This window comes from Selaginella moellendorffii, unplaced genomic scaffold (genome assembly GCF_000143415.4).
Source record: "Selaginella moellendorffii unplaced genomic scaffold, v1.0 SELMOscaffold_4, whole genome shotgun sequence".
Lineage (NCBI taxonomy): Eukaryota > Viridiplantae > Streptophyta > Lycopodiopsida > Selaginellales > Selaginellaceae > Selaginella > Selaginella moellendorffii.
In genome coordinates, this window is record NW_003314265.1 from 550,195 (window position 1) to 571,742 (window position 21,548).

General features: G+C 47.5%; 9 protein-coding genes across 10 annotated transcripts; 7 read left to right on the forward strand and 2 right to left on the reverse strand.

The window, feature by feature from the left end:
* The first annotated feature begins 29 nt into the window (after positions 1-29).
* Positions 30-2,471, forward strand: LOC9654374 (pentatricopeptide repeat-containing protein At2g35030, mitochondrial). Its single transcript, XM_024668821.1, has one exon. The coding sequence runs from the start codon at positions 79-81 to the stop codon at positions 2,401-2,403; it is 2,325 nt and encodes a 774-aa protein (XP_024524589.1). The 5' UTR covers positions 30-78; the 3' UTR covers positions 2,404-2,471.
* A 95-nt stretch (positions 2,472-2,566) lies between these two features.
* On the forward strand, positions 2,567-4,175 carry LOC9655580 (ethylene-responsive transcription factor 2). Its single transcript, XM_002963944.2, has one exon. It carries the CDS (start codon positions 3,022-3,024, stop codon positions 4,066-4,068), a length of 1,047 nt encoding a protein of 348 aa, XP_002963990.2. The 5' UTR covers positions 2,567-3,021; the 3' UTR covers positions 4,069-4,175.
* An 86-nt stretch (positions 4,176-4,261) lies between these two features.
* On the forward strand, positions 4,262-5,545 carry LOC9655581. Its single transcript, XM_002963945.2, has 6 exons — positions 4,262-4,563; positions 4,620-4,719; positions 4,770-4,890; positions 4,950-5,071; positions 5,136-5,257; positions 5,330-5,545. The coding sequence occupies exons 1-6, from the start codon at positions 4,425-4,427 to the stop codon at positions 5,500-5,502; spliced, it is 777 nt and encodes a 258-aa protein (XP_002963991.2). The 5' UTR covers positions 4,262-4,424; the 3' UTR covers positions 5,503-5,545.
* Positions 5,546-5,618: 73 nt separating this feature from the next.
* LOC9655582 lies at positions 5,619-6,231 on the forward strand. Its single transcript, XM_024668729.1, has 3 exons — positions 5,619-5,900; positions 5,986-6,063; positions 6,154-6,231. Exons 1-3 carry the CDS (start codon positions 5,619-5,621, stop codon positions 6,229-6,231), a joined length of 438 nt encoding a protein of 145 aa, XP_024524497.1.
* LOC9655583 lies at positions 5,821-7,892 on the forward strand. The gene is made up of 5 exons (XM_002963947.2): positions 5,821-5,935; positions 5,986-6,818; positions 7,022-7,280; positions 7,336-7,565; positions 7,625-7,892. The coding sequence occupies exons 2-5, from the start codon at positions 6,387-6,389 to the stop codon at positions 7,865-7,867; spliced, it is 1,164 nt and encodes a 387-aa protein (XP_002963993.2). The 5' UTR covers positions 5,821-5,935; positions 5,986-6,386; the 3' UTR covers positions 7,868-7,892.
* Positions 7,893-12,547: 4,655 nt separating this feature from the next.
* LOC112344340 (putative pre-16S rRNA nuclease) lies at positions 12,548-14,214 on the reverse strand. Of its 2 annotated transcripts, XR_002991654.1 has the most exons (7): positions 13,766-14,214; positions 13,621-13,680; positions 13,450-13,562; positions 13,331-13,399; positions 13,223-13,274; positions 12,884-13,161; positions 12,548-12,833 (listed from the first exon to the last, which is right to left on the reverse strand). XR_002991654.1 is itself a non-coding variant. In XM_024668847.1 (6 exons), the coding sequence occupies exons 1-6, from the start codon at positions 14,036-14,038 to the stop codon at positions 13,003-13,005; spliced, it is 726 nt and encodes a 241-aa protein (XP_024524615.1). In that variant the 5' UTR covers positions 14,039-14,214; the 3' UTR covers positions 12,548-13,002. The 2 variants fall into 2 exon arrangements, 1 of the variants encoding a protein (XP_024524615.1); XM_024668847.1 differs by having other exon boundaries at positions 12,548-13,161.
* A 16-nt stretch (positions 14,215-14,230) lies between these two features.
* LOC112344294 (ethylene-responsive transcription factor ERF026-like) lies at positions 14,231-15,599 on the forward strand. The gene is made up of 3 exons (XM_024668730.1): positions 14,231-14,279; positions 14,412-14,427; positions 14,732-15,599. Exons 1-3 carry the CDS (start codon positions 14,231-14,233, stop codon positions 15,597-15,599), a joined length of 933 nt encoding a protein of 310 aa, XP_024524498.1.
* Positions 15,528-17,996, reverse strand: LOC9655585 (protein NUCLEAR FUSION DEFECTIVE 4). Its single transcript, XM_024668829.1, has 3 exons — positions 17,306-17,996; positions 16,259-17,121; positions 15,528-16,193 (listed from the first exon to the last, which is right to left on the reverse strand). Exons 1-3 carry the CDS (start codon positions 17,639-17,641, stop codon positions 15,665-15,667), a joined length of 1,728 nt encoding a protein of 575 aa, XP_024524597.1. The 5' UTR covers positions 17,642-17,996; the 3' UTR covers positions 15,528-15,664.
* A 74-nt stretch (positions 17,997-18,070) lies between these two features.
* LOC9654375 (scarecrow-like protein 14) lies at positions 18,071-19,720 on the forward strand. Its single transcript, XM_002963949.2, has one exon. The coding sequence runs from the start codon at positions 18,201-18,203 to the stop codon at positions 19,635-19,637; it is 1,437 nt and encodes a 478-aa protein (XP_002963995.1). The 5' UTR covers positions 18,071-18,200; the 3' UTR covers positions 19,638-19,720.
* The last annotated feature ends 1,828 nt before the right edge of the window (positions 19,721-21,548 follow it).

The following is a 21,548-nucleotide window of genomic DNA, read 5'->3' on the forward strand; positions in this document are numbered from 1 at the left end:
GTGTCCACTGCCTAACACAAAATTTTCAAATTCAAACCTTTCCTTTTGCCGCTCGCACGCTCATGGGATCTCCATTTCATGGGCGCTACGCGGCAGGGAATCTCTCCCGGTAGCACAGCGCTGGATCTACCCCAATTGGAATCACTCGCTAAAAACAAGAAGAAGCCTCCACTCTCGGAGTTTTTGATCTCCAGTAACTCGCAGTGCTCGGGAGAAATCCTCGCATCTCTTCTCAAGGCGTGTGGAGATGACCACGACATTGCTCGAGGGAAGCGAATCCACGAGCTCATCGCCTCCAATGAGGCCCTCCGATCGGATAGATCCCTGGCGAATATGCTCCTCCAGATGTATAGCAAGTGTGGCAGCCTGGACGACGCTCAGCGGGTCTTTGATGGCATCGCAGCCCCCGATTCCTGCTCGTGGACGACAATGGCCACGGCATATGCCCAAAGAGGGTATATCCACAAAGCCAGGGACATGTTTGAAAGATTCCCGGCATCTCAAAGGACCATCGTCTCCTGGAACGCTCTCCTGGCAGCATACGTTAAGAACGGCTGCCTCAAACAGGCGGAGGTGGTGTTCGATTCGATGCCAGGGCAAAATGTTGTGTCATGGACAACAATGATCCACGCATATTCCCATTCCGGGCATATAGAGAAAGCAAGGAAGCTCTTTTCCTCAATGCCTGAGAAAAACCTTGTGTCATGGAACACAATGCTCCAAGCTTTTATCGACGCAAACCAAATGAATCAAGCACAAGATTTATACGAAACAATGCCCCACTGGAACGTCGTCTCTTGGAACTCGATGCTCGCAGCAGCTGCCCAGAGTGGTCGTCTGGAAGAGGCAAAAGGAATCTTTTCTTTGATGCCGGAGTGGGGAGTTGTCTCATGCACAAGCTTGATTCTAGCATCTTCTCGAGCTGGGAATCTCGACACCGCCAAAGCCATGTTTGACAAGATGCCCGTACGGAACATAGTGGCCTGGACGGCCATCCTCGCCATGTACGGAGAGAATGGCCACCTCGAGCAAGCCAAGCACATCTTTGACACAATGCCGAAGCGTAACTTGGTTTCCTGGACATCGATGCTTTTGGCATATGCCTCTAATGGTCATTTGGAGCGAGCAAAGATGCTGTTTGATGCAATGCCGGAAAGGAACATTGTGGCGTGGACTATAATGGTTCAGGCATATGCCGATTCCGGGCAAATGGAACTTGCGTGCCTTGTTTTTGATTCCATGCCCGAAAAGAATGCCGTTTCATGCACTGCAATGGTCACCATTTTTGCGTCCAAAGGTGACGTTGACCGTGCCAGGACAATATTTGACTCAATGAACGGGAGAGATTTTGTTACGTGGTCAGCGATGCTACAATCATATGCCGAGAATGGCTACGTTGACGCTGCCAAAGCCACCTTTGACTCCATGCCCGAGCGTGGAATTGTGGCATCTACGGCTATGATACAGGCGTATGGACAATCCGGCCTTGTTGCACAAGCCAAGCGTGGATTTGATTCTATGCCCGAGTGTGACACTGTGTCATGTATGACTATGTTATCTGCATTTGCCTTTAATGGGCATCTGGAGGAGGCCAAGGCCATATTCGAGACGATGCCACGTACGGACGCTGTCGTTTGGGCCACCATGCTCCACGCCTACATTTACAATGGCCACCCCGAGAACGCGTACGACATCTTTGGCGCCATGCCCGTGCACGGCATCGTTGCTTGCACGAGCATTGTCCAGCTCTACGCGATGAGCGGGCAGCTCGGGCAGGCACGGGCAATGTTCGAGAATATGCCCGCCCGTGATGCGGTGGCGTGGAACGGCATGGTTGGTTCTTACGCCCAGAATGGCAACCTCGTGGCCGCCAAGAAGCTCTTCGATTCCATTCCGGAAAACGTCCATTTGATGTCGTGGACGGTCGTGATCGCGGCCTTCGCAAACTTTGGGATGGGAGTCGATGCCATGGAGATTTACCACCTCATGAATCTACACGGCGTCAAACCAGATGCCCTGTGTTTTAGAGGTGTGCTCGTGGCGTGCAACCACATTGGGCTCTTGTACGAAGGGTGGCGATGTTTCCTTCACATGATCTACGATCACGGAATCTCGCCCAGAAAGACGCATTTCTGCTTCATGGTGGACAGTCTCAGCAGGGCCGGGCAACTGGAAAATGCCGAGAGCCTCGCAAACACAATGCCCTTCGAGCCGGATGTTTGTACGTGGAGCGCATTGCTGGCGGCGTGCGAGGGTCACAAAGATGGCGAGCGCGGCGTTCGCATCGCCCGGCATTTGCTCGGCTTGGATCCCAAGCACTCGGCAACGCACGTAGTTCTCTCAAACATGTGTGCCGGGCTTAGGGCAGTCGTGGAGGATCCAGCGACTGTTTCTCAGGGCTAGCCACGTTTCTCAAAGCATCTTGTCATAACCCTCCATTGTCAAGGTCTTGGTGTTTGATTTGGATGCTAGAGACCCGCTAAATGACATGCTTTTCACGTGCGTGAGATTACGCCATTGCGAAAATAAAAGATTCACAATCCACTCAGTGGAGCCGCACGCACGCAAGTAAAATATCTAACCGCACCGACGTAGTTTCATAGTTTCCTATCGTCGTTGGACCACCAATAAGTCCATGATCAAAGATTCCTTTTTCTTGGATGTCTGGGTAGCGAGCAATTTGCGTACGTCTCGTACGAAAACTTACAAAAGTGGTGACGCGTCAGCCTTAGCTAGATAGATATTCCTTCCCGGAAGCTTCAGCCTCGTGTGGAAGACCCGGTCCTTCGGCGGAAGCTTCCTCGAGCACGTGTTGTGGCCAAGAACGCCACCAGTGGCAGAAATTATTGTGCACCAAGCTTCCTACGAAGCGCGCGGGCTATACCCCACGTGCTAAAAGACGAGGGAAGCTTCCGGGTACCTGGGCAGCCTATCGCCAAATTTCTCCCATTACATAAGAGCAGGGCATCGCCGATTCTTCCTCACCGCTTGCGAGCGCTAATTCTCTCACAGGTCAAGTCCATGGAGATGTTAAATTGCGAGGGCATTGGCTCGGACTTCTTCACATTCTCGGACGAGTCGAGCTTCCTGGCCAAGAAGATCGAGGATAGCCTCCGCGAGAGGAGAGGAGGAGGAGGAGGAGGAATGGCGAGCGTTGTGAAGCAGGAATTCGTGGATGATGGCGGCTTAGATTGGGCGAGCTTCTTGCAAGTGGATGACAAGAATGCGAGCAGCGGCGCGGGATTCCCAGCTGCTGCTACTCCACTCTCGAATCCCAGCCGCGATCACAACCCCAGGAGCAAGCTGCGAGTGAGCTTGCCGCAAGTCACAGAGGACTACCTCATGGCGGCGGAGACGCTCCTCATGGAATCGCCCGTTGCAGCGGCGTGGCAGCCGTCGCCCAAGCTGAGCCCCTGCTGGGGATCGAAGCGGATCAACACAGGCATCCCAAATCACCTCTTCTTCCTCAACGAGAACGATTCCGAGGAGATGCCGCTCTACGGGCTGCTCAAGGAGGCGGCCACCAGGCACCCATTCGATTCCGCCCCCACGAAGATCGAAGCAATCCAAGATGTGAAGCCAGAGCCTCCGGTGGCGGTGGCTATGGCGGCAGCAGCGGCGCCGCCAGCGGCGGTGGCGCCCGTACAGCCGGCCAGCCAGCCCCGGAGGCAGTACCGGGGCGTACGGAGGAGGCCCTGGGGGAAATTCGCGGCGGAGATCCGCGATTCCACCAAGCAGGGCGCGCGGATCTGGCTGGGGACGTTCGAGACCGCCGAGGAGGCAGCGATTGCCTACGATCAGGCCGCCTTTAAGATGCGGGGGCGGCGAGCGCTGCTCAATTTCCCCCTCCGCCTCGCCACCCCTGCCGCCGCCGCCGCCGCCCGTGCCGAATCGTCGTCGCCCGAGAGCTCCGTCACCAGCGCGATCGAGTCTCAAAAGGAGCGAACGAGGAAGAGGGCGCGAGATTCTTCCTTGTCCCAGTCGTCCAGCAAGAGGCAAGCTCCCCTGGTTGTGGAGATCCAAGAGCCCGACGTGGATTACATGGAGCAATTGTTGTCCGGGCTGTGATTCTCGGGTTCTAGATTCTAGAAAGTTTTGGCGACCATTGTTCATGACCGTACTGACCCCTCAAATTGGATGGAAAAAAGCTTTGTATTGCTGATAATTTGATGATTGATATCCGATATATTCCTCTCACACAAAGATTGTTCTTGGGTGCTTGACAAAAACTAGATCGATGTTAGAACACAAATCGAAGTGAGTCTTTGCCATACGGAAAGTTTTTTGTTTGATACAAAAGTACACACTCCTTACAGATATGACGACGCTATAATTCAATGATCTATGCTTTTACTTTCATGCCTTGCGTGGAAAAATGCTGTCCGACGATTGCATGACCTCGTTGTGATTTAGGGTTTAGGGCAATGGAGACAGAGAACAAGGATCAACGGACGCTGTTGTGGGGCGCTTCGCTGCTGCTTTTCTTCCTTCTCATGCTGCTCACGCCGGCGATCACTAAGAATCAGTCACAGCACGCGTTCGCCGATCAAAGAAATTTCCTAGGTCAGTTGCAGCCTCTTTCTTCGCCATTGTCAAAGCTTCGCTTTCGTTATTCGCAGGCTTTCCAAACACGTTGAATGTTTTTTCGACGTTCCCTTACCTCGTCATTGGCTGCATTGGAACTGTGCTGTGCGCGCAAGGGAATTACTTTGGATTCAGGTATGGATTTTCTCCCTTTCTCCTTTCCTTTGCTAAACGTAGGATCATAGTTCTCAAGGGGAAGTCTGGGGATGGACGTGGTTTTTCGTTGGAATCACGGCCTCGGCATTTGGTTCAGCGTATTACCATCTCAGGCCGAGTGATTCTCGCTTCGTTTGGGATTGCCTGCCAGTAAGTTCCATCATCTTTGCCTTGTTTTTTCTTCGCGAAACGAGCTTTGCTTGTGATAGATGGCTTATGCCTTTGCATCGATCGTAGCTGTCTTTGTTGTGGAAAAACGAGACGAGCTCAAAGGACCAAAATCGTTTGTGCCGTTGCTGCTAGCGGCCTCAGCAACGGCAACATATTGGTGGTATGCAAAAGACTTCTTTGCTCCTTTTATTTCTTCTTCTAATCTATAGAGTTTACGTCTGCAGGTTCGCTGACGATATGCAATTGTTTGCACTCCTGCAATTTATTCCTTCGGTAGCCATCCCCGCTATGACAGTCGCTTTGCCTCCGAAATACACACAGTCCTGGTATTGGATGTGGGCTGCAGGTAAAAAACAGGCTTGCGAGACCAACTCTCGACCTTTGTTTCTGAAACTCAACGTGTTTCATTCGTTCGCAGGTATGTACCTGCTGGCCAAGCTTGCTGAAGCATTCGATTCTAGAGTTTATCACTGGACTCGGTTTCTAGTAAGTGGACATACAGTGAAGCACCTGAGCACGGCTATGGTGCCCGTGTTTCTTATGATCATGCTCGCTCCGCCCAACGTCAAAATTGAGCGATTAACCGTCTGATGGCAGTGGTTTTGAGCAGAAATATAATAGACTGACAGAAAAACTCGTGGAGAAGAGAAGAGAGCAAAATATCCTGGCGGCCAAACTAGGTACTTGCTTTGCAAAGGGGCTGCTCGATGTCGATATGCCTGCAAGTTTCCAGTGGTGGAATTCGTCACAGCAGGAGGGATTCCTGGGAAAAATCCGGTTTTTCGAGGCATAAGTTGGCTCTGGCGAGAAGGCCAGCTACGACCTCCTCCGATTCTTCGAAGTCTTCCTCGGAGCAGCAGCAGGAGGAGGCCAAAGGCGTCCCAGAATGGGCCAAGCCGGGATCTGATGTTCCTCCTCCTTGGGCTAGCGGCGAGAAGAAACAGGTCTCCTCAGAAGGCTTCCAGGATTTGCCTTACATCGTTTATCTGGTGGCTTCGTGCTTGGTCGCCATTGCTGCTGTAAGGTACTCTCTCTTGAATTTCCAAGTCTGTTCAACGCGCTTTGCTCAAACAGGTCGGCTCCATTTTCGAGTACTTCAACAAAAATCCCGTGTTTGGGGTGATTCAACCGGACAGTCCCTTCTACACACCGGTGCTGGGTTTCTTTTCAATCACTGGCATCCCAGTTTCTGTAAGTTCCCATTTTTCTTTGTCCCTGAGATTGTATTGTCAATCTTTGCAGGCGTTCCTATGGTTTAGAGCTATCAAACTTGCGAACAAGGACGCTGAAAGGCAGGACAAAGAGGACGGTTATTTCTAAGCCCATGTATAATACTTTTCTGATAACTTTTTAGACTTGGCTAAATATTTGACAATTGACCATTGACTTACGAATTAAGAACCCTAAAGATTGACTACAGGTTTTTTGACGTAAACAAGATAACATAAATATCTGGATAACGCTTAAGCCCTAAAATGGCTACTCTTCTCCAGCGAATCGACCAGCAGCGATGGCCTCTCGGCCTCCCAATGCGATCTCCGCGCTCCTCCTCCTCCTCCTCCTCCTCCGCCAGGATCTCCTCACTGCGCGTCTCGCGCTACTGCTGCATTGTGGCGACAGCGGCGGAATCCACCGCGGCGGAAGCTGCTCCGCCAAAGAGGGGCCCTAGGGAGACGAGGGACGTGAGCAAGGGCCCGAGCGGTGGAGCGAGCGCGGGGGACATTGGCAGGGGAATGGGTGCTGAATTCGACACCGTGGTCACGAACTCGGTAGGGAGCGCCTCTTTCAAGATCGCCAAGGTTCCCACCATGGAGGAGCGGGATTTCCGTGCTGCTGCTGTGATCGAGGTCGCGGATGTTGCTCAAGGTGTTCGATGCATCACTGTCGACGCTGAGTGCTCCAGAGAGGTACTTCGATTTTTTTTCTTTCATTCGTTTCTTTGCCATGGCTGGTTTCCATTTCATTCCAACTTTTCATCTTTGCATTTTCAAGTGAGAGTGTATAAGTTTGAAGCATTGATCTATCTTTGCACTCTTTGCATGGAAGTTCTTCCTGATTTTCTTTTGGGGGACCACTGTAGCATGCGAGTTTCTTTTGATCACTGTGCCAGTTTATTCCCCGGGAGCAAGCATACACGAAGTCTGGACAAATGGCCCAAGTTCGCCTCCTTGGCCAAGAGAGCTCCATCAAGCTCCCAGTGTCGAGCTCTCCCTTCTCCTGGGAAGTAAACCATGCCGTCACCATGAAGGCCAGAGCCGACGTTCCTTCGGGCACGCAAAAGCTTCCGCAATTCTTCCTCTCCGTCAAGAGTCCCCTCCAGCTTCACGTCACCGAGTCGGAAGCACCGGAGTTTTATGGATTGAAACAAGGTTCTTGAGTTTCCTGGTTTGATCTTTCATTTCTAGCAGCTTCTTATGGTTGCAGGAGATGAGATCGAGCTGGGGCCATTCGACTCCAGTGGGATGGACTTGCGGCCAGTGCTTTTCATCACCCAGTATCCAACGCTGTTGATATTCGCGCAGGGGAAAGGCATAGCCGCGGCCAAGGCATTGATCGAGACGAAAGATGCCGATGTGAGTAGCCTCAACTTACGGCTGCGGCGGGACGTCCGGCTCTTCTACGTAGCTCCAAGGCCAGAACTACTAGCGTACAAGGTAGAACTCCATCCAAAATGATCCATAAGCTGAGACGATTGATCGTGCTGTGTTTCCAGGAAACGTTCGCAGAGTGGGAGAAGAAGAAGGTGAAAGTTTGCACTTCGGTTGAGGCTGCCAACGATCAATGGGACGGCCAAGTTGGATCGTTCCAGGAATTATGGGACGAGGATGATCTAGAGTATGATCCGAGGAGCACGGCAGTGGTGGTATGCGCCGAGGCCGGGGCTGAGCAGGAGCTGGACGAACTCTTGGAGAATGCCGACATTGTGAAGGAGCAGACTGTCAAATGGATCATCTAAACCCAAAACCCTGAAACTCCAAAAACCTTCTCGCTGAGCAAAGCGGAGTTTACTCCTCGTCCGGCTGCCAGGGCCAGGAGCTTCTTGTCGAGAGTCTTGTCGCGTGGCAGTGGTCTGGGGAATCCAAGCAACAACTCCAAGATCAAAGTGCATGGGGTGGACGAGACTCGCTATGGCTTCCTCACGAACTACAACCAGACAGAATTCCTCCGTCCCTCGTTGGATCCAAGGGATACAAGCCTCGAATGCTCGCCGGTTATCGACGTGACGGAGCGGCCGCTGCAATTCTAGGCGGACCATCAAGCATGATGATCCGCCACAAAAGCGGAGATCATGCCAAGGCTAGACTGTCCAGAGAACTGGTGCCTTGCTGCTGCGCGGTCGCAAGGTGAGCGTGGACGACTTGGCGGCACTCCCGGCGGAGCTCGGACTCAAACAGCGAATGGCTTGCGTGGGCAACTACAGGCCGTGCTAGAGGGAGCTGTGCGTAGACACAAGGCAGGGGTGAAAACTTTCGACCTGAGGAACCACAGTGAGGAAGCTGTCCTACAGCGAGTACCGATGAATCTTGCTCTCTCGGACGAGGGAGACGAGCGTGGAGAGCATCCGAGCAAAACGAGCAGATCTGTGTGTGTGTGTGTGTGTGTGTGTGTGTGTTGGCCAGTGAGATGGGATTACACACGTGACGCGCAGGGCATTGCTGCCATTACCAGGGATCAAGCTCCAAAAACAGGGAACAGGGTAAGTATACTACCGAGGTTGTGAATGCCAACACTATTCCATTCGCTCTCTCCACTCTCTGCAGGTATAAAGGTGGGAATTGAAAGATGTTTAATAAAACTCCCTTTACCAAAAGTAAGGAAATATTTTAGGTTTCAGTTGTACTTTCAACAGATAAGTAGTGAAGAGTAGCAAGTTGTACAAGGAGCTTCATTTTTTCCAGAACTACCCACTGTTTAAGTTCTCATCCTCCTAACAAAGTGGCCTCCAGTTTAAAAGTGTGGATGAGTTGAAAACATACTTAAAAGAGCAACATGCAATTAGTTTCGATTACTTCAACAATGACAACTTTGGCTAACCAAGGTACCATTGCAGTTAGTGCAAAAAAAATTCACCTATGGTGGAAAAACAAAACTTACCTACACCAAGATCAGGCAACACTCAAAAAGTTGACATGGCATATTAGAACAAGAAGCTCAAATGTGCTCCAGTTTAAAACTAGATAAATAGAAGTTTACCAGTCAACGATAGTCAAGAGAAACAAAGTGGTCAACAGACCGATAAAGCTGGGGCTATGGAGGACATGGAAGATTTTGACATTGATAATATAGAGATGGATAGAATCATGGCATTGTTTGAGGAGAATGAAGTTGCAAATAAGGAGGAACACACCCTTATTATGTTCCTAAGGTGGCAGAAAGTCCAATGAGTGACCAAGAGATGAGTGAAATTTTGTTATCAAATCTCAAAGACATGGATAACAAGGGGAGTTTCAGAGCAGTCAGAACACAAGGCTTAGCAGAAATTCAAGTTGGTGAGGAGGAAATGAACTAAATCATCTAGAATGTGAACAATGAAGATCTTGATTCTTAGGAGGAGGAGCCAGAGGCAATAGATGGGGAAATTGATTTTGCTTTTAAGTTTGAATAAGATCTTCAAGCCAAAGAACAAAAGTGAAAGGATGAAATAATGATATTATGGAAGAGTGAATTCAAGAAAATTAGATGTAATGATGCTTTCAATTTTAAATTAAATCATCACAAAAGTTTTTCTTGTTGATCAAATTAAAACTTGAAACAAGATAGAAAAAAGCAAAATTAACATAAAACCTTTCATGTTTAGTGTAAAATTTCTTAAGAAAACTCCATAGGAGTAAAGTACCACTTTAATCAAAGATGATGTTCACATTATTAACAATAATTTTCTATTGGTTCTCAAATCGGAAGGCAGTCTTATCAGCCTGGGCATGTATCAAAACATTGTAAGACGTGACTAAAGAAGTCCTATACCGGAAAGAAAGAAACTAACCCTACCCTCCTTTCTCTTCATCCATACAACACTTTCTCTATATTGCCAGTTCACTGTGCAGAGTGAACTGGATAGCAGCAAGATCGGGTCCTTGGCCTTCTTTTCTGCAATTCTAGACTTTGGAAGTCACAACTTTAGATAGTGTTACCATTGAATGAAACACACTAACCTTCGTACGTGTACATTCTGCATGTATGGAAGTTGTAAGATCTAGCTAGCCTGGAGAATGCTTGAGTACCTGATGCGTTGGAGGCCTCAAAGAAAGCTTCAAATTGTGGACGAGAGTCTGAAGTGCCAGCACGTTTGTAACTGAAGAATAAAACACTGAAGAGAGACTTGCCTTCATCTCTGCAATTTCTTGCTCCTTGTTTGACAAATGGATCAGCATGGCAGCATCCCTGCACTGGATAGCGAGCTGTGCAAAGACTAAATCAGCAAATGAAAAGAACAAGGAAAGTCTACAAAATAGCAACAACAAACTTGCAAACCAAGTGAGCTTCGGATGTTTGGAGAAGTTTTATATGATCCAAGATCAGCTTTGAAATCTAGTTAGCTCTAAACCTTAAGTCAAATATAAGTAAAGGAGAAAAAATAACCTTTTACTCTGGGATTTCGTTGTTGTAGCTCGCTGAATTGTGATGCCTCCGGTGAGAGAGCTTTGATGTTCTTCCGCTCACCTGAGAGTTGGATTTCTACACTGCTACTTTCATTGTCTTCGTCATAGCTTTCTTTAATGCTCTTGGCTTGGATTCATCGCCCATCAAGACATAAAGCACAAAACTAATAACACCAATGCTTACGAGAGGGTACACATCTCCAAGAGGATCAGAGCTAAGCTTGAGAACCAGAGAGATCTACACACTCTATATAAGTCAATAGACAACACCAAACTATATAGGAAAAACTTTGCTTTGAAACTGGAGGACTCGTTCGAGCTTACGGAAGAATTGCTGCTGACTGCCTCAAAGACACACCGACGCACATTGTTTCGAGCTTCGTTCCACCAAAGTACATAGATTTTCAATTAGCTTTTGGTCTTTCGTTTGGAAAAACGATGATAGGTACCTTGTAACAACGGCCATAACTCCATCCACACCAGAATTTTCTATGGCACCATAGATTAGCCGTCCTATAATTCCTTCAGGCTCTCCATCATTGCTAAAATGATAGCGTTCTTTGATCTAACCTGGAAGAAAATGAAACACTGAAGCAAGAAAAAGTAGAAGGAAAAAGAAAAGAATCACCTTGTAAGCCCAGCAATTGTGTGTTGCGCGTAGATCCAAGACCTTACAAACAAAAGAATGAGCTAAGATCACGATTTTCTTCTTTGGAAAGCTAAACCTCGAAGAGAGGTTTAGCTTTCCAATGCACCTTGTTCATTGTCCACTGGAGCGGCCATGGTTACTTTGTTTGATCTCGCACTGCAAAGAAACCTTGGACGAGATTGCCAATGTTGCACCATCACTCGAAGATTTCGCTCCTCCCTAATGCATATACATTGGCGCCAGCGCCGCTGTCCTTCCATCGATCGGTGATCTAGCAAGCATTGCTCCCAGGTGAAAACCTTAAAAAAAAATCACTAGCCTTTCGAAATTGCGTTACATAGCATCTTGACAAGTGGCAACTTACGGTGGTCCTACGTGGCAAAATTCTAGTCGTTTATCACCAGAGAATCATCTGCCATCCGCGCTCCATCGATCGCGTTTCCCTGGAATGTCGCTGCTTCACTCGGTACTTGCTGCTAATCCGTAGCCGGGAGCCGTGCTTCACCACTGCCGAGCGCGATGCCGGATTGCGCTGCGATGCTGTGGCAATTTCCAGGCGAGGGAGCTTGGGTAACGGCATTGTATCAATCCCTACGACGAATTCATCAAAATCCAGCCTAGGAAATGAAGAATTACGCTCTTTCTCGATGAAGAATTCCTCGTCGCGGCTTTTTCACTCCCGTCCTGCGACCAACGCAGAAACTCCACCATCGATCGAGGGCGTTCTCGAGGATTCTAAGAGGAACTTTTCACTGATCACAAAGGATTAAGAGTTTTGTGCTCATGTCCTTCTTGTTTAAATATTATACGACTTCACTGGGTCTTGGAGAATGATGAGGATTCGGACGAGACCGTTCTTTTCCACACCCAGCAAGTTCCTCCAATCCAACTGCGTGAAGGCTGGAGCAGTTCTATGGATGGGAGGTTTTTTGCCGCACCATCCCGAGCGAAAGGGGATGATTGATTCATTGAACGCAAACTGTAATCTCAGTAAGTTGATGGCTAGAAGATGAGAAAAACTTTCTCACCTCATGAACATTCCAAATTTTGATATAAAATGCAAGTGCTTAATATAAACAAATTTGAATCTTTCTTCAAAACTATTTGGATGTGTGGCATTCATGCATGTTCCAAAGAAGTTAAAATCAAAATTTGATCTTAATAGAAAACGTTTAATGTCTACATTGCTCTCTCAGACTAGGGAGTGGAAAACATCTGGGCAAAACATTATTCAAGATAGTTAAAACATTGATAAAATATTTCAACAAGCAAAAGTCAAAATAAGGAGACTCTCTCTCTCTCTCTCTCTCTCTCTCTCTCGCGTAGGTAGGCCTGGTGAAACCATGGTGTTCTCCATGGCGACCTCTGGCTTCACCACATCATGAAAGGTAGCAAAAGCGAGTTTGTTTATTGATTTCAAAACGAGCGAGCCGAGTGGGAGTTGCTGCAAGGGCGTCGGTCGCCAAAGCTTTTTCGCGAAGACTAAGAGCGACTGGAGTAGACTCTGGAAGATAAGCTGCTGGAAGAAGATGATTACTGGGAGGAAATTAGCCAGCTATGTCCAGTTCTCTTGGTCTCTTGTATCAGTCTTTGTTGGCTGGGAGTGAGTCTCAGTTGAAAAATGGAAGCCAAATTTCTTACAGAGAGCTCTGACCGACAAATTCGCTTAAAGCCTGTCCAAAATATGATAACTTCGAAGTAAAACCCGGAATCAAACACAGACCTTGGCGATAATTTCCAATCACAGAATAAGACAGTCTTGTAAGTATCCGGCGCGTGCTGTCATAGCTTAGGAGCTATTGAACTCGTAGACAACTCATAGGGGCAAAAATAACCAAATCTTTACAGTTCCTCGTTGTCTTCATCTTCGTCTTCGTCTTCTTCAATTTGAGACAACCTCTGGTAATATTTGGAGCAAAGTTTCTCTTGGAGCTCCCCACGTTTGGGGACCATCAGCTGCGCAAAGCGGCCATCGTTGTGAAAATATGTCTGTAGAATAATCTGCATGAGACGAGCCTTGACAAATTAGCAAATACGCGGTCACTTGACTCGGGATGCCTACCACGGCTGCATATGCATCTACTTCGAGCCTTCGTGATTTCTTGGTGCTGCCCCTGGAAGCAAAGTGTGCTTTTCTGTGAGCCGGCATGTAACGGGTGCATAACTTAACCTGTAGATCATAAACTCCAGCGCATCTTCTGATGTCATGTATTCGTCGTGAAGGAAAACTCTCACACCCCTGAAGACGATCACAAGAAATCAGGGCAAAGATGCACGAGTTTTACGTACTCTTCAGCACTATACTGTGCAAGCCTTCCCGCGAAAGTGCGTGTCTTGTTTGATTGCTCAGTTTCCTGAGCGTCCCATGATCTCGGCAATCCAACTATAAATTCATCAGCTTTCTACAAGTTTGGAAGAAAATATGTATCAAGAAGTAAGCATCTATTTCGACTTTGTTACCTCCTTCTTTGCAACAGACAGCAGCTTCTTGATGAGATTGTCACCCTTGAGTTTGCTGACCTGTTTTAAACAAGGATAGAAACCGAAGTGTTATTAAACAAGACAGAGAAAAAAAAAACTACGAAAGAAAAAAATTCTATATCACCGATAGAGGACGAGGAGCCAAGCCACAGAAGGTCACAGCGATTCCCGTCCTCTCCAGGCCATAATCGATGCCCACGCTTCGTCTCAGCTTGCGCGTTTCGAGCGACTTCTTTAGCCTCGCATTTGGCAAAATGCCGGCAATCCTCGCTACCAAATCCTCCGGACAAGAGGAGGCTACATCGCTAGCGCTCTCGGCCGCACAGCCACATCGATGCACATACCTCGCATTGCCGGTGCCAATGCTGCTGCTCCAGGGAAAGAGGAGGGAAAACATCCCAAAGAAACCCTAAAAGGCTGCGCCTTAGAAAAAGGAGAGTTGTTGTCGACACACATTTCATAGGATCTCAGAACCAATACCTCTAATTTTGTTAGATGGTTCTGTTAATCTTGTTCTTCCCTTTCTCGCTCAAGGTGGACGAAGAAGGAACAAGTTGGCTTTTTGGATCTAGATTTGTTACAATGAGACATGAGTTATGGGCTACACTTCGATGTGTTGAAACTCAAAATTACAACTGGTGTGTTGAAAATTACAACTGGTGAATGTGGTGCAAGGAAGGCTTCCTTGTTCCACCTATGTTTCCAAGCAAGCTTTCCACATCACAAACCCCTAAAGAAGTATGTTACAAAATATGTTCTTTTTCTTACAGATAAAGCAGCAGCAAGGTGAGATTGCCACTGGTTGCCCTACTAATGCGCCACCGAGCTTTGGTGCTGCCACCACTATCACCCTTTCTTGCCGTCTAGACTCCCCTAGTTCTTCTAGAACACGTAAGAGTTTTTTGGTTTGGATGTTTCGAAGTGTTTGATTTGCCGCAGAAGGCGAGTTTGCCACTTCATTCATTGTCAAAATTTTACTTTGCTAAACAAAGTCAAGTCTGTGAAACGTGGTCAACGGCCTACGTCAACGGTCATTCAAAACATACGCTCCTTTGTGTGCTTGGTCCTGTGCGACTGCGTCATATCTCAGTGTGGACCGGAGCATTCTACGTACGTATACTCCCAAGCATACCTGCTTGGAAGTCCAAAAACCTGGAGCAGCTCGAGATAGATCTACTAGCATCGAAGTGTATTTGTCCTCTATGATTCGAGTATGTTTTGGAGTTCCTGGGACGTCCAGAAGCGTAGCAGCTATAGACAGGATTGAGATCTTTCCAAGACTTTTGGAGAAGATGTCGCGCCATAGCAATCGTGATAGGAGTAAGGAGAAAAAGTACAGGGGCGTGAGGTTGCGAAGCTTTGGCAAATGGGTCGCAGAGTTCTGCAGGCCCGACGGGCAGAGGCTGTGGCTGGGAACTTTCCACAGCCCCGAGAGCGCGGCGATGGCATACGATCAAGCGCTGGTCGAATCGCACGGCCCTCTCCACAAGCTCAATTTCCCACACCAATTTCTTCTCAACGATCATTCCAAGGAGGAAGAAGATCACCAATCGCTACAGCCCAATTCCAATTCCAATTCCAGCATTGATGTCAGCCCGGGCAGCGACAGGGACCGCGCAGAGGCGTCGCAATTGGAGCCTGAAGTGATGGTGATAAGAAACGATCACATCGACCATGAAGCGGAAGAAATGTCGATCACACATCTAATCGCCCAGGATCGGGAAGCTGACGCTGCGCGAAATGCATTTGACGGTTGCGCTGTCGTGATTGACGATCGATTGCTCCAGCAAGCGATGGTGACACTGGGAGTATACGAAGAGGAGTATCTCATGAACAATGCGCGGCTTTTGTACGACATGGCCCAGGCCATGGCAGTGAGCCCCCCCTCATGCCAATCTTCTTGCTCTTATTCCATTCAATGCAGTGGTGACGATCGCCTTTGGTGGCATTCGTCCTAGCAATTGGAGGGACTCTAGTTTTAGGGCTCTTGATCATAAACATCATACAAACAAAAGGTGGCGGATCACCGGCTCTTGATCGCGAACGTGTTCTTGAGCTTGCGATAGAGCGGCACGGTGACAAATGCCAGCACCGTGTCCACGATAAACCCCAGCGCGCAAATGCCGATCATGGTCACGTACGTGAGCCTGTAGCATCGCGTTCCAAGGCACGCCCTCCCGGAATATCCAAAGCTTTGGAGCAGACCATTCCACAATCCGGGGTTGGAGATCGAGGGAGCAGCGCTAGCGACAACGCCGAGAGATTTCTGGGCCTCGTAGTCGTAGAGGAATCCCGCCAGGAGGCCCGAGAAGAGGAAGGATCCCAGGGGGATGTTGATGATGAGAATGTTGTAGATGAGGCCGAAGTACTTGAGGCCGAAGAGCTCGGACGCGGTCGGGACGGTGACTGCGAGACGGACGCCGTAGCAGAGGCCGGTGATGCTCGATCCGATGTAAAGAGAGCCGGGGAGCGCTGAGACGAGCAGCACGAAGCCGACGATCATGAGAACTTGCGAGGCCGCCAGCCAGACCGGCCGTGGCACTCCGGAAGATCTGCGCGTATGGAAACACTCGTGAGAACTTGGAACTCGTGAAAACTCGTAAGTTTCTATCCATACCTGAGGAAGTGCTCGGACACGAGACCCGATCCAATGCGGCCAAAGAATCCCCACACGCTAGTGAGCGACACGAAGGTGCCGACATCCTTGTAGCCCAGCGTCTCGCCAATCTGGCCGAGATTGTTGATCACCACCGTGCCCGATCCCATTCCACAGAGCAGTGACACGAACAGCAGCCAGAACTCGTACCTCTTGACGAGCTGGAGCACGTTGTGATCTTCTCCGAGCTTTGGAGAGCCATGGACGATCCGCTCTCCACGGTTCTTCGCCAGATCGTCCTTATCGATTGAGGGGGACGAGGATTGCCCCGGTTGGGTTTGATTCTCCCCCTGTACTTGCTGCGGATGTAGCAATGGTTGATCGAGATTCCCCCCTGTCGGCGCTTCCACATCTTGGGGGATCGATTTGCGAGGCAAGAGGAGGAGCTTGGCCGGGAGATAGAGCGGGAGCAGCAGGAGGACGAGCAAGAAGATCGCGGCGATGGTTCCCGAGAACTTGAGGAAATCGTAGAAGAGGAGGTAGACGCCGAGGAGCGTGGCCATGGAGTTGAGGAAGAAGAAGCCCCGGCGCTCCTCCTCCTGCTCGGGCTTGCTGCTGGCAGGCGCCACCGGGCGGAGGAAGACCATGGCGACGATGCACACCGCAAAGGGGATGATCGCCAGGAGGAGCACGAACTTGGCCGGATCGTTGCTAAAGAGCGCGGAGCACAGCACGGTGAAGATCGCGGTGCTGAGGCCAATGTATCCTTTGAGAATCCCCACCACCGGGCCGCGATTGTAGCGAAAATTGCGAATGGAGGTGACTAGAACCGCGGTGTTCATCCAGGTCGTGCTGTTGCCGCCCATACACAGCACCACGCACATCTGCCAGGAGCGAGATCGTAAGAGAGTGATCGACAGCGAGGAGCAAGAACGAGAGAAGTATTAGAATTCCAGCAAAAGATCCAAAAAGGAAGGACAGATTGGAAGAAATCGAGCAAGAACAAGGGAGCGATCTACCCATTCCTAGCGAAGTATCCATCCAGGCAGGGCAAGGAATGGAACAGACCTGCCAGTAGGGTAGCGGCGCGATTCTCCTGCTGAGGACGAGCCATTGCGCGCCATAGCCGACGAGGCCGTCGAGCGAGCCGATCAAGAGGATGAGCCAGGGGGGGAGGAAATCGGAGGCCAAGCCGGCGAGGACGCCTAGGGCTTTGCCGACGTCCTTGGCGACACCCAGATTGTTGAGCTCCACCTGGTTGTAGCCGCCGATGGATTTGAGCGCCACGGAGTAATTGGAGAAGCCATAGTTGTTGCCGGCGATCGCCTGGACCCAGATTGCCGAGACGAATCCCGCCCATTTGGTGAGAATGTAGCGCCTGCTGTTCTTGCTGCCCTCCTCCATTGGGGCCTTTCTTTGTGCGTCCCTGGGGAGGGAAGAACTAAATGGAGGTGAGAGGAAAGAGAGCTCTTTTTCGGCAGTGGAATTTCTGCGAAAATCCACCCAGGAATCTAGCCTAAGACCCCACTTTGGTACAGGAAGAACGGCTTTGCTTCTAGGTCGTAGCAAATTGGGGGAAATATTTTCAAGCTCTAGGGTTTGTCGACTGTCGAGCTGCGCTCCTACGCTCCGCGAAGCGCTGGCATTGCTGCCGATTGGGTCCCCGTTCAGTGCGCGCGATCATATCTGGCTTCGATCTTGTTTTTTAGGGGATCATTGTTCCTCGTCACGGCTTCTTCTGTGGTTCTTGTTGTTCTTCCTTTGTTTATATTCCAAGCTACGGTTTTGGTGGAGGTCCTTTCCAGCTGTTGTCGGGGAAAGTTTTTGGTGAAGTGTCGGTAACCACTTTTGTTGTTTTCTAGTGTTCCACTCTCTCACGTGTTCTCGTAGTGTTTAATCTGTGGATTTGCTTAACAGGTTCTATGGTTTTTTACACTGCGTGGTCAGGTCTCTTGGCGGCGACATGGAGGCGGCGGGCGAGGATCTAGTCTCGCAGCTCAGGAGAGTTCTCTACAGGCATCAGGTAGAGCTCGAGCCAGCTGCTAACATCGGCTACTCCAGGCGGGATGCTTTGCATGATTCGAGAGATACTCTGGCCTATCTGTCCAAGATGCTGCTGGAAGACGAAGGGGAAGGAGAAGCTGACTCGGCGCAGCAACAAAAGCCTTCCTTTCAAGGTTTGTTCGACGAGCTCTCGGCAATTGTTTCTCCTAGTGAAAGCAGTGATGGCTCGACAGAGGGTAGTGATCAATCGTCCGGCTTAGAGGTAAATTTGGGGAGGACTACAGACATCTACAGTAGTTTGATGGTGTGTGCGAGAGCTGTAGCTGCAAACAATGTTGCAGGCTTCTATGATCTGGCAAGAGACATCAGGGATGCAGTTGCATTGCAATCAACTCCTTTGCAGAAGGTAGCTCGTTTTCTCATTGATGCGCTTGCGGCCAGATTAGCAGGGACAGGGCCTCAAGCTTACAGGGCGATTTCGGCTGGAATTAGTTCAAGAATGCTAGTGGCAGATGCGAGGCTGCCGCTGTTCGCAGTAGCAGTCAACTTTGCCAACAATGTCATATTGCGTGCTTGCGCAGGAGCCAACAAAGTTCATATCATCGACTATGGGGTTCATTGCGGTCGCCAGTGGCCTTCCTTGATCAAGGCTTTTTCAGTACGTCCGGAAGGTCCTCCACAGCTCAAGATCACAGGCATCGATCTTGTCACTGTGCCCGAGGCCTTTGTGGCCGGGCAACGTTTGGCAGCCTTTGCTAGGAGCAACGGGGTACAGCTCGAGTACTGCTCGATCCAGTCGAATTCCTGGGAATCTGTTCAGCCGGTAACTCTTGCCAACGAACTTCTGGTCGTCAACTCCAACATGAGCCTTAAGCGTATGAGAGACGAGTGGATTTCCGTCAACAATCCTCGCAGGCTTTTGTTCGAGAGTATCTACAAGATGAGGCCCAAAGTCTTCGTGATGTGCGTGTCAAACGCTTCGTTTAGCTCGCCGTTCTTCATTCCCAAGTTTGACGAGACGCTAAAGCATTTCACCGCAAAGATGGAATGCCTCGACGCATGGCTGGGCTGGGATTCGATTGGTGATCGCGATTTAATAGAGAAGGTGTTCCAGAGGGCAATCATGAGCGTTGTGGCTTGCGATGGCCTGGAGCAACTGGAGAGGCCAGACAAATACAGGACCTGGGACTCGCGAGCAAAAAGAGCTGGATTTCAACCGTTTCTAATAGGTGAGGAGGTGTATGAGAGGATGAAATCACAGTGGGGAGGCTATGCTTGCAAAAAAAACTTTGGGTGTGGAAAGGATGAGAACTGGATGTTGCTTGGGTGGAAGGATGTAATCTTGTGTGGAATGTCTGCTTGGCAGACTAAAGCTCAAAGTCTTATAAAATTTTGACTGTGTAAGGCAAATTTTCACTTGGTGCTAGTATTTGTATTGCATGCTGATTCTCAATAATGATTTTATATTGATTGATGTAATCTTGTTTATATATATCTAGCACTTGCCCAACATATGTTGTGTAATTAATAAAATATTGTTTTGATTTTATAATATACAATACCACTAAAAATATTTTAGGGCTTTTTCTTATTAAAAACCAAATTCGAATAGTATTAAAATAACAAATATTATATTCCACTTTGATTGAGGGAATTATGCCTAGAAAATGCTAGATGAATAGAAAAATCAATTCTTGTAAACTTGATAATAAAAATATTCAGAACGAAATATATTTCTAGGCATAAGTAAGAATAAATATTCATTAATAAAGATATTATATACAAATTATTATTTGGAAATATGAATATATTTAGAAAAAAACCTGACAAAGAAAAAAGTAAAAATAAGTTTCTATTATCAATAATATGTTATATGTAAATTATATTTTTACTTGGGATAGACTTATTGTGATTTTATCAAACAAAAGAGACTTAATTACTACAACATATTAATTAATTATACGTTTTACTTAGAAAATAAAACAATAAGTTTTTAGGAGCATTAATATATTACTACCCAGATCCAAACAAGAAAATAATTATTTGTAAATATATATGATATAAAAACTATAAATTTAAATTTTACATTCCATAGTATTATGTACTAATAAACTATATTTGCAGTTAGTAAAAAGATTAAAAAATATCACTGTTTAATCAAATACTACATATATTATTGTAGTTTTTTTTGATAATGAGCTACATTGTAAATAGCTAAGGCTATATATTAAAATATAATATGTACTTTTATTGTTAAAGTTGTGTAATGTTTTTGTATGAACATTTGAAGTTTTAATCATGGTCTTACACATTCATAAAACTAAGTCAACCCACATTTAATATACAATCATCTAGTGTTGAATTTTATATGTTTTAGTGATATTTAGATAGGCTATTTGTACAAAATATAATTTTTGTATTATATTTGTAAATACTGTTAAAAATAAATTATAAAAGTTAATTTTGACCTAAAATATTCAAAAATTATAATAATTTATAGAAAAGAATATGTTTAGGTAAATTTGATTATTTTATTCATAAAGTATTAAAAATAAAGTTAATCACATAAAAAATATTCACCCTCTTAGGGTAACCCGTTAAACAAAATTTAAATCTCTGCTAGTTTTGGATTTTGATCTCACTAAAGATATACATAATCTATCAACTCAATAAAATGAGTTTTTGGGATTGTGGATCACTTCATTCCATTCATTGAAGAGTGAAGCACAAAATACTACATTGTAAACATTCATAAGGCCAACTAACAAAATAGTAGCACCACTCTTTGTTGAAATTACATTGCCACCGTCCACTACAATCATAGCTCTTACTATCAAACACATTAGAAAGGCCATACATTCAAAAATCGTTGAAAGGCTAGCCATAGCAAGGAATTCTTGCAGAAGGCTCTATAATAGAGTTGCTTCTGGATTCTCACAGGGCCTTTGAACATCAAGGAAAATCATATGGTGGCCTTCTTGAGAAAAGTATCTCATAGTGGCATGGTGGACCTTCCAGTGCTGGCTGGTTCAACAATATACCGAAATCCATACATATAGGTTGCCTTGCCTCTCATTGCGACTCAAAATTACACCCTCTTCCGGTGCTACTTCTGGGCATTTGCAGATGAAATTGATCAGCCTTCCTCGCCCATACGATGGCAAGGGATTGAGCACAGGCTAATCTTAAGGATCCTAGCAAAGAAATCTAGAAAAAAATTGCTTTTTATTTTCCATGCTAGAACTCTTCTCTTACCTTAGAGGCAAGGATTGTGGTGTCCTATTCCAAGAAGAGAAAGGATATCAAT

What these genes read in the sequence shown, in the direction of transcription:
- LOC9654374 (XM_024668821.1), top strand. Translation starts at nt 79, where the DNA reads ATGGGCGCTACGCGGCAGGGAATCTCTCCCGGTAGCACAGCGCTGGAT.
- LOC9655580 (XM_002963944.2), top strand. Translation starts at nt 3,022, where the DNA reads ATGGAGATGTTAAATTGCGAGGGCATTGGCTCGGACTTCTTCACATTC.
- LOC9655581 (XM_002963945.2), top strand. Translation starts at nt 4,425, where the DNA reads ATGGAGACAGAGAACAAGGATCAACGGACGCTGTTGTGGGGCGCTTCG. An exon ending in GGGAATTACTTTGGATTCAG is followed by an intron (nt 4,720 to 4,769) that starts GTATGGATTTTC and finishes GTAGGATCATAG; the next exon opens with TTCTCAAGGGGAAGTCTGGG. An exon ending in GCAACGGCAACATATTGGTG is followed by an intron (nt 5,072 to 5,135) that starts GTATGCAAAAGA and finishes TTACGTCTGCAG; the next exon opens with GTTCGCTGACGATATGCAAT.
- LOC9655582 (XM_024668729.1), top strand. Translation starts at nt 5,619, where the DNA reads ATGTCGATATGCCTGCAAGTTTCCAGTGGTGGAATTCGTCACAGCAGG. An exon ending in TGCCTTACATCGTTTATCTG is followed by an intron (nt 5,901 to 5,985) that starts GTGGCTTCGTGC and finishes TTGCTCAAACAG; the next exon opens with GTCGGCTCCATTTTCGAGTA. An exon ending in ACAGTCCCTTCTACACACCG is followed by an intron (nt 6,064 to 6,153) that starts GTGCTGGGTTTC and finishes CAATCTTTGCAG; the next exon opens with GCGTTCCTATGGTTTAGAGC.
- LOC9655583 (XM_002963947.2), top strand. Translation starts at nt 6,387, where the DNA reads ATGGCTACTCTTCTCCAGCGAATCGACCAGCAGCGATGGCCTCTCGGC. An exon ending in ACGCTGAGTGCTCCAGAGAG is followed by an intron (nt 6,819 to 7,021) that starts GTACTTCGATTT and finishes TCACTGTGCCAG; the next exon opens with TTTATTCCCCGGGAGCAAGC. An exon ending in GTTTTATGGATTGAAACAAG is followed by an intron (nt 7,281 to 7,335) that starts GTTCTTGAGTTT and finishes TTATGGTTGCAG; the next exon opens with GAGATGAGATCGAGCTGGGG.
- LOC112344340 (XM_024668847.1), bottom strand. Translation starts at nt 14,038, where the DNA reads ATGTTTTCCCTCCTCTTTCCCTGGAGCAGCAGCATTGGCACCGGCAAT. An exon ending in TGGCTCCTCGTCCTCTATCG is followed by an intron (nt 13,681 to 13,765) that starts GTGATATAGAAT and finishes TGTTTAAAACAG; the next exon opens with GTCAGCAAACTCAAGGGTGA. An exon ending in CTGGAGTTTATGATCTACAG is followed by an intron (nt 13,275 to 13,330) that starts GTTAAGTTATGC and finishes CTTTGCTTCCAG; the next exon opens with GGGCAGCACCAAGAAATCAC.
- LOC112344294 (XM_024668730.1), top strand. Translation starts at nt 14,231, where the DNA reads ATGAGTTATGGGCTACACTTCGATGTGTTGAAACTCAAAATTACAACT.
- LOC9655585 (XM_024668829.1), bottom strand. Translation starts at nt 17,641, where the DNA reads ATGGAGGAGGGCAGCAAGAACAGCAGGCGCTACATTCTCACCAAATGG. An exon ending in CGCCGCTACCCTACTGGCAG is followed by an intron (nt 17,122 to 17,305) that starts GTCTGTTCCATT and finishes CGCTCCTGGCAG; the next exon opens with ATGTGCGTGGTGCTGTGTAT. An exon ending in GTGTCCGAGCACTTCCTCAG is followed by an intron (nt 16,194 to 16,258) that starts GTATGGATAGAA and finishes CCATACGCGCAG; the next exon opens with ATCTTCCGGAGTGCCACGGC.
- LOC9654375 (XM_002963949.2), top strand. Translation starts at nt 18,201, where the DNA reads ATGGAGGCGGCGGGCGAGGATCTAGTCTCGCAGCTCAGGAGAGTTCTC.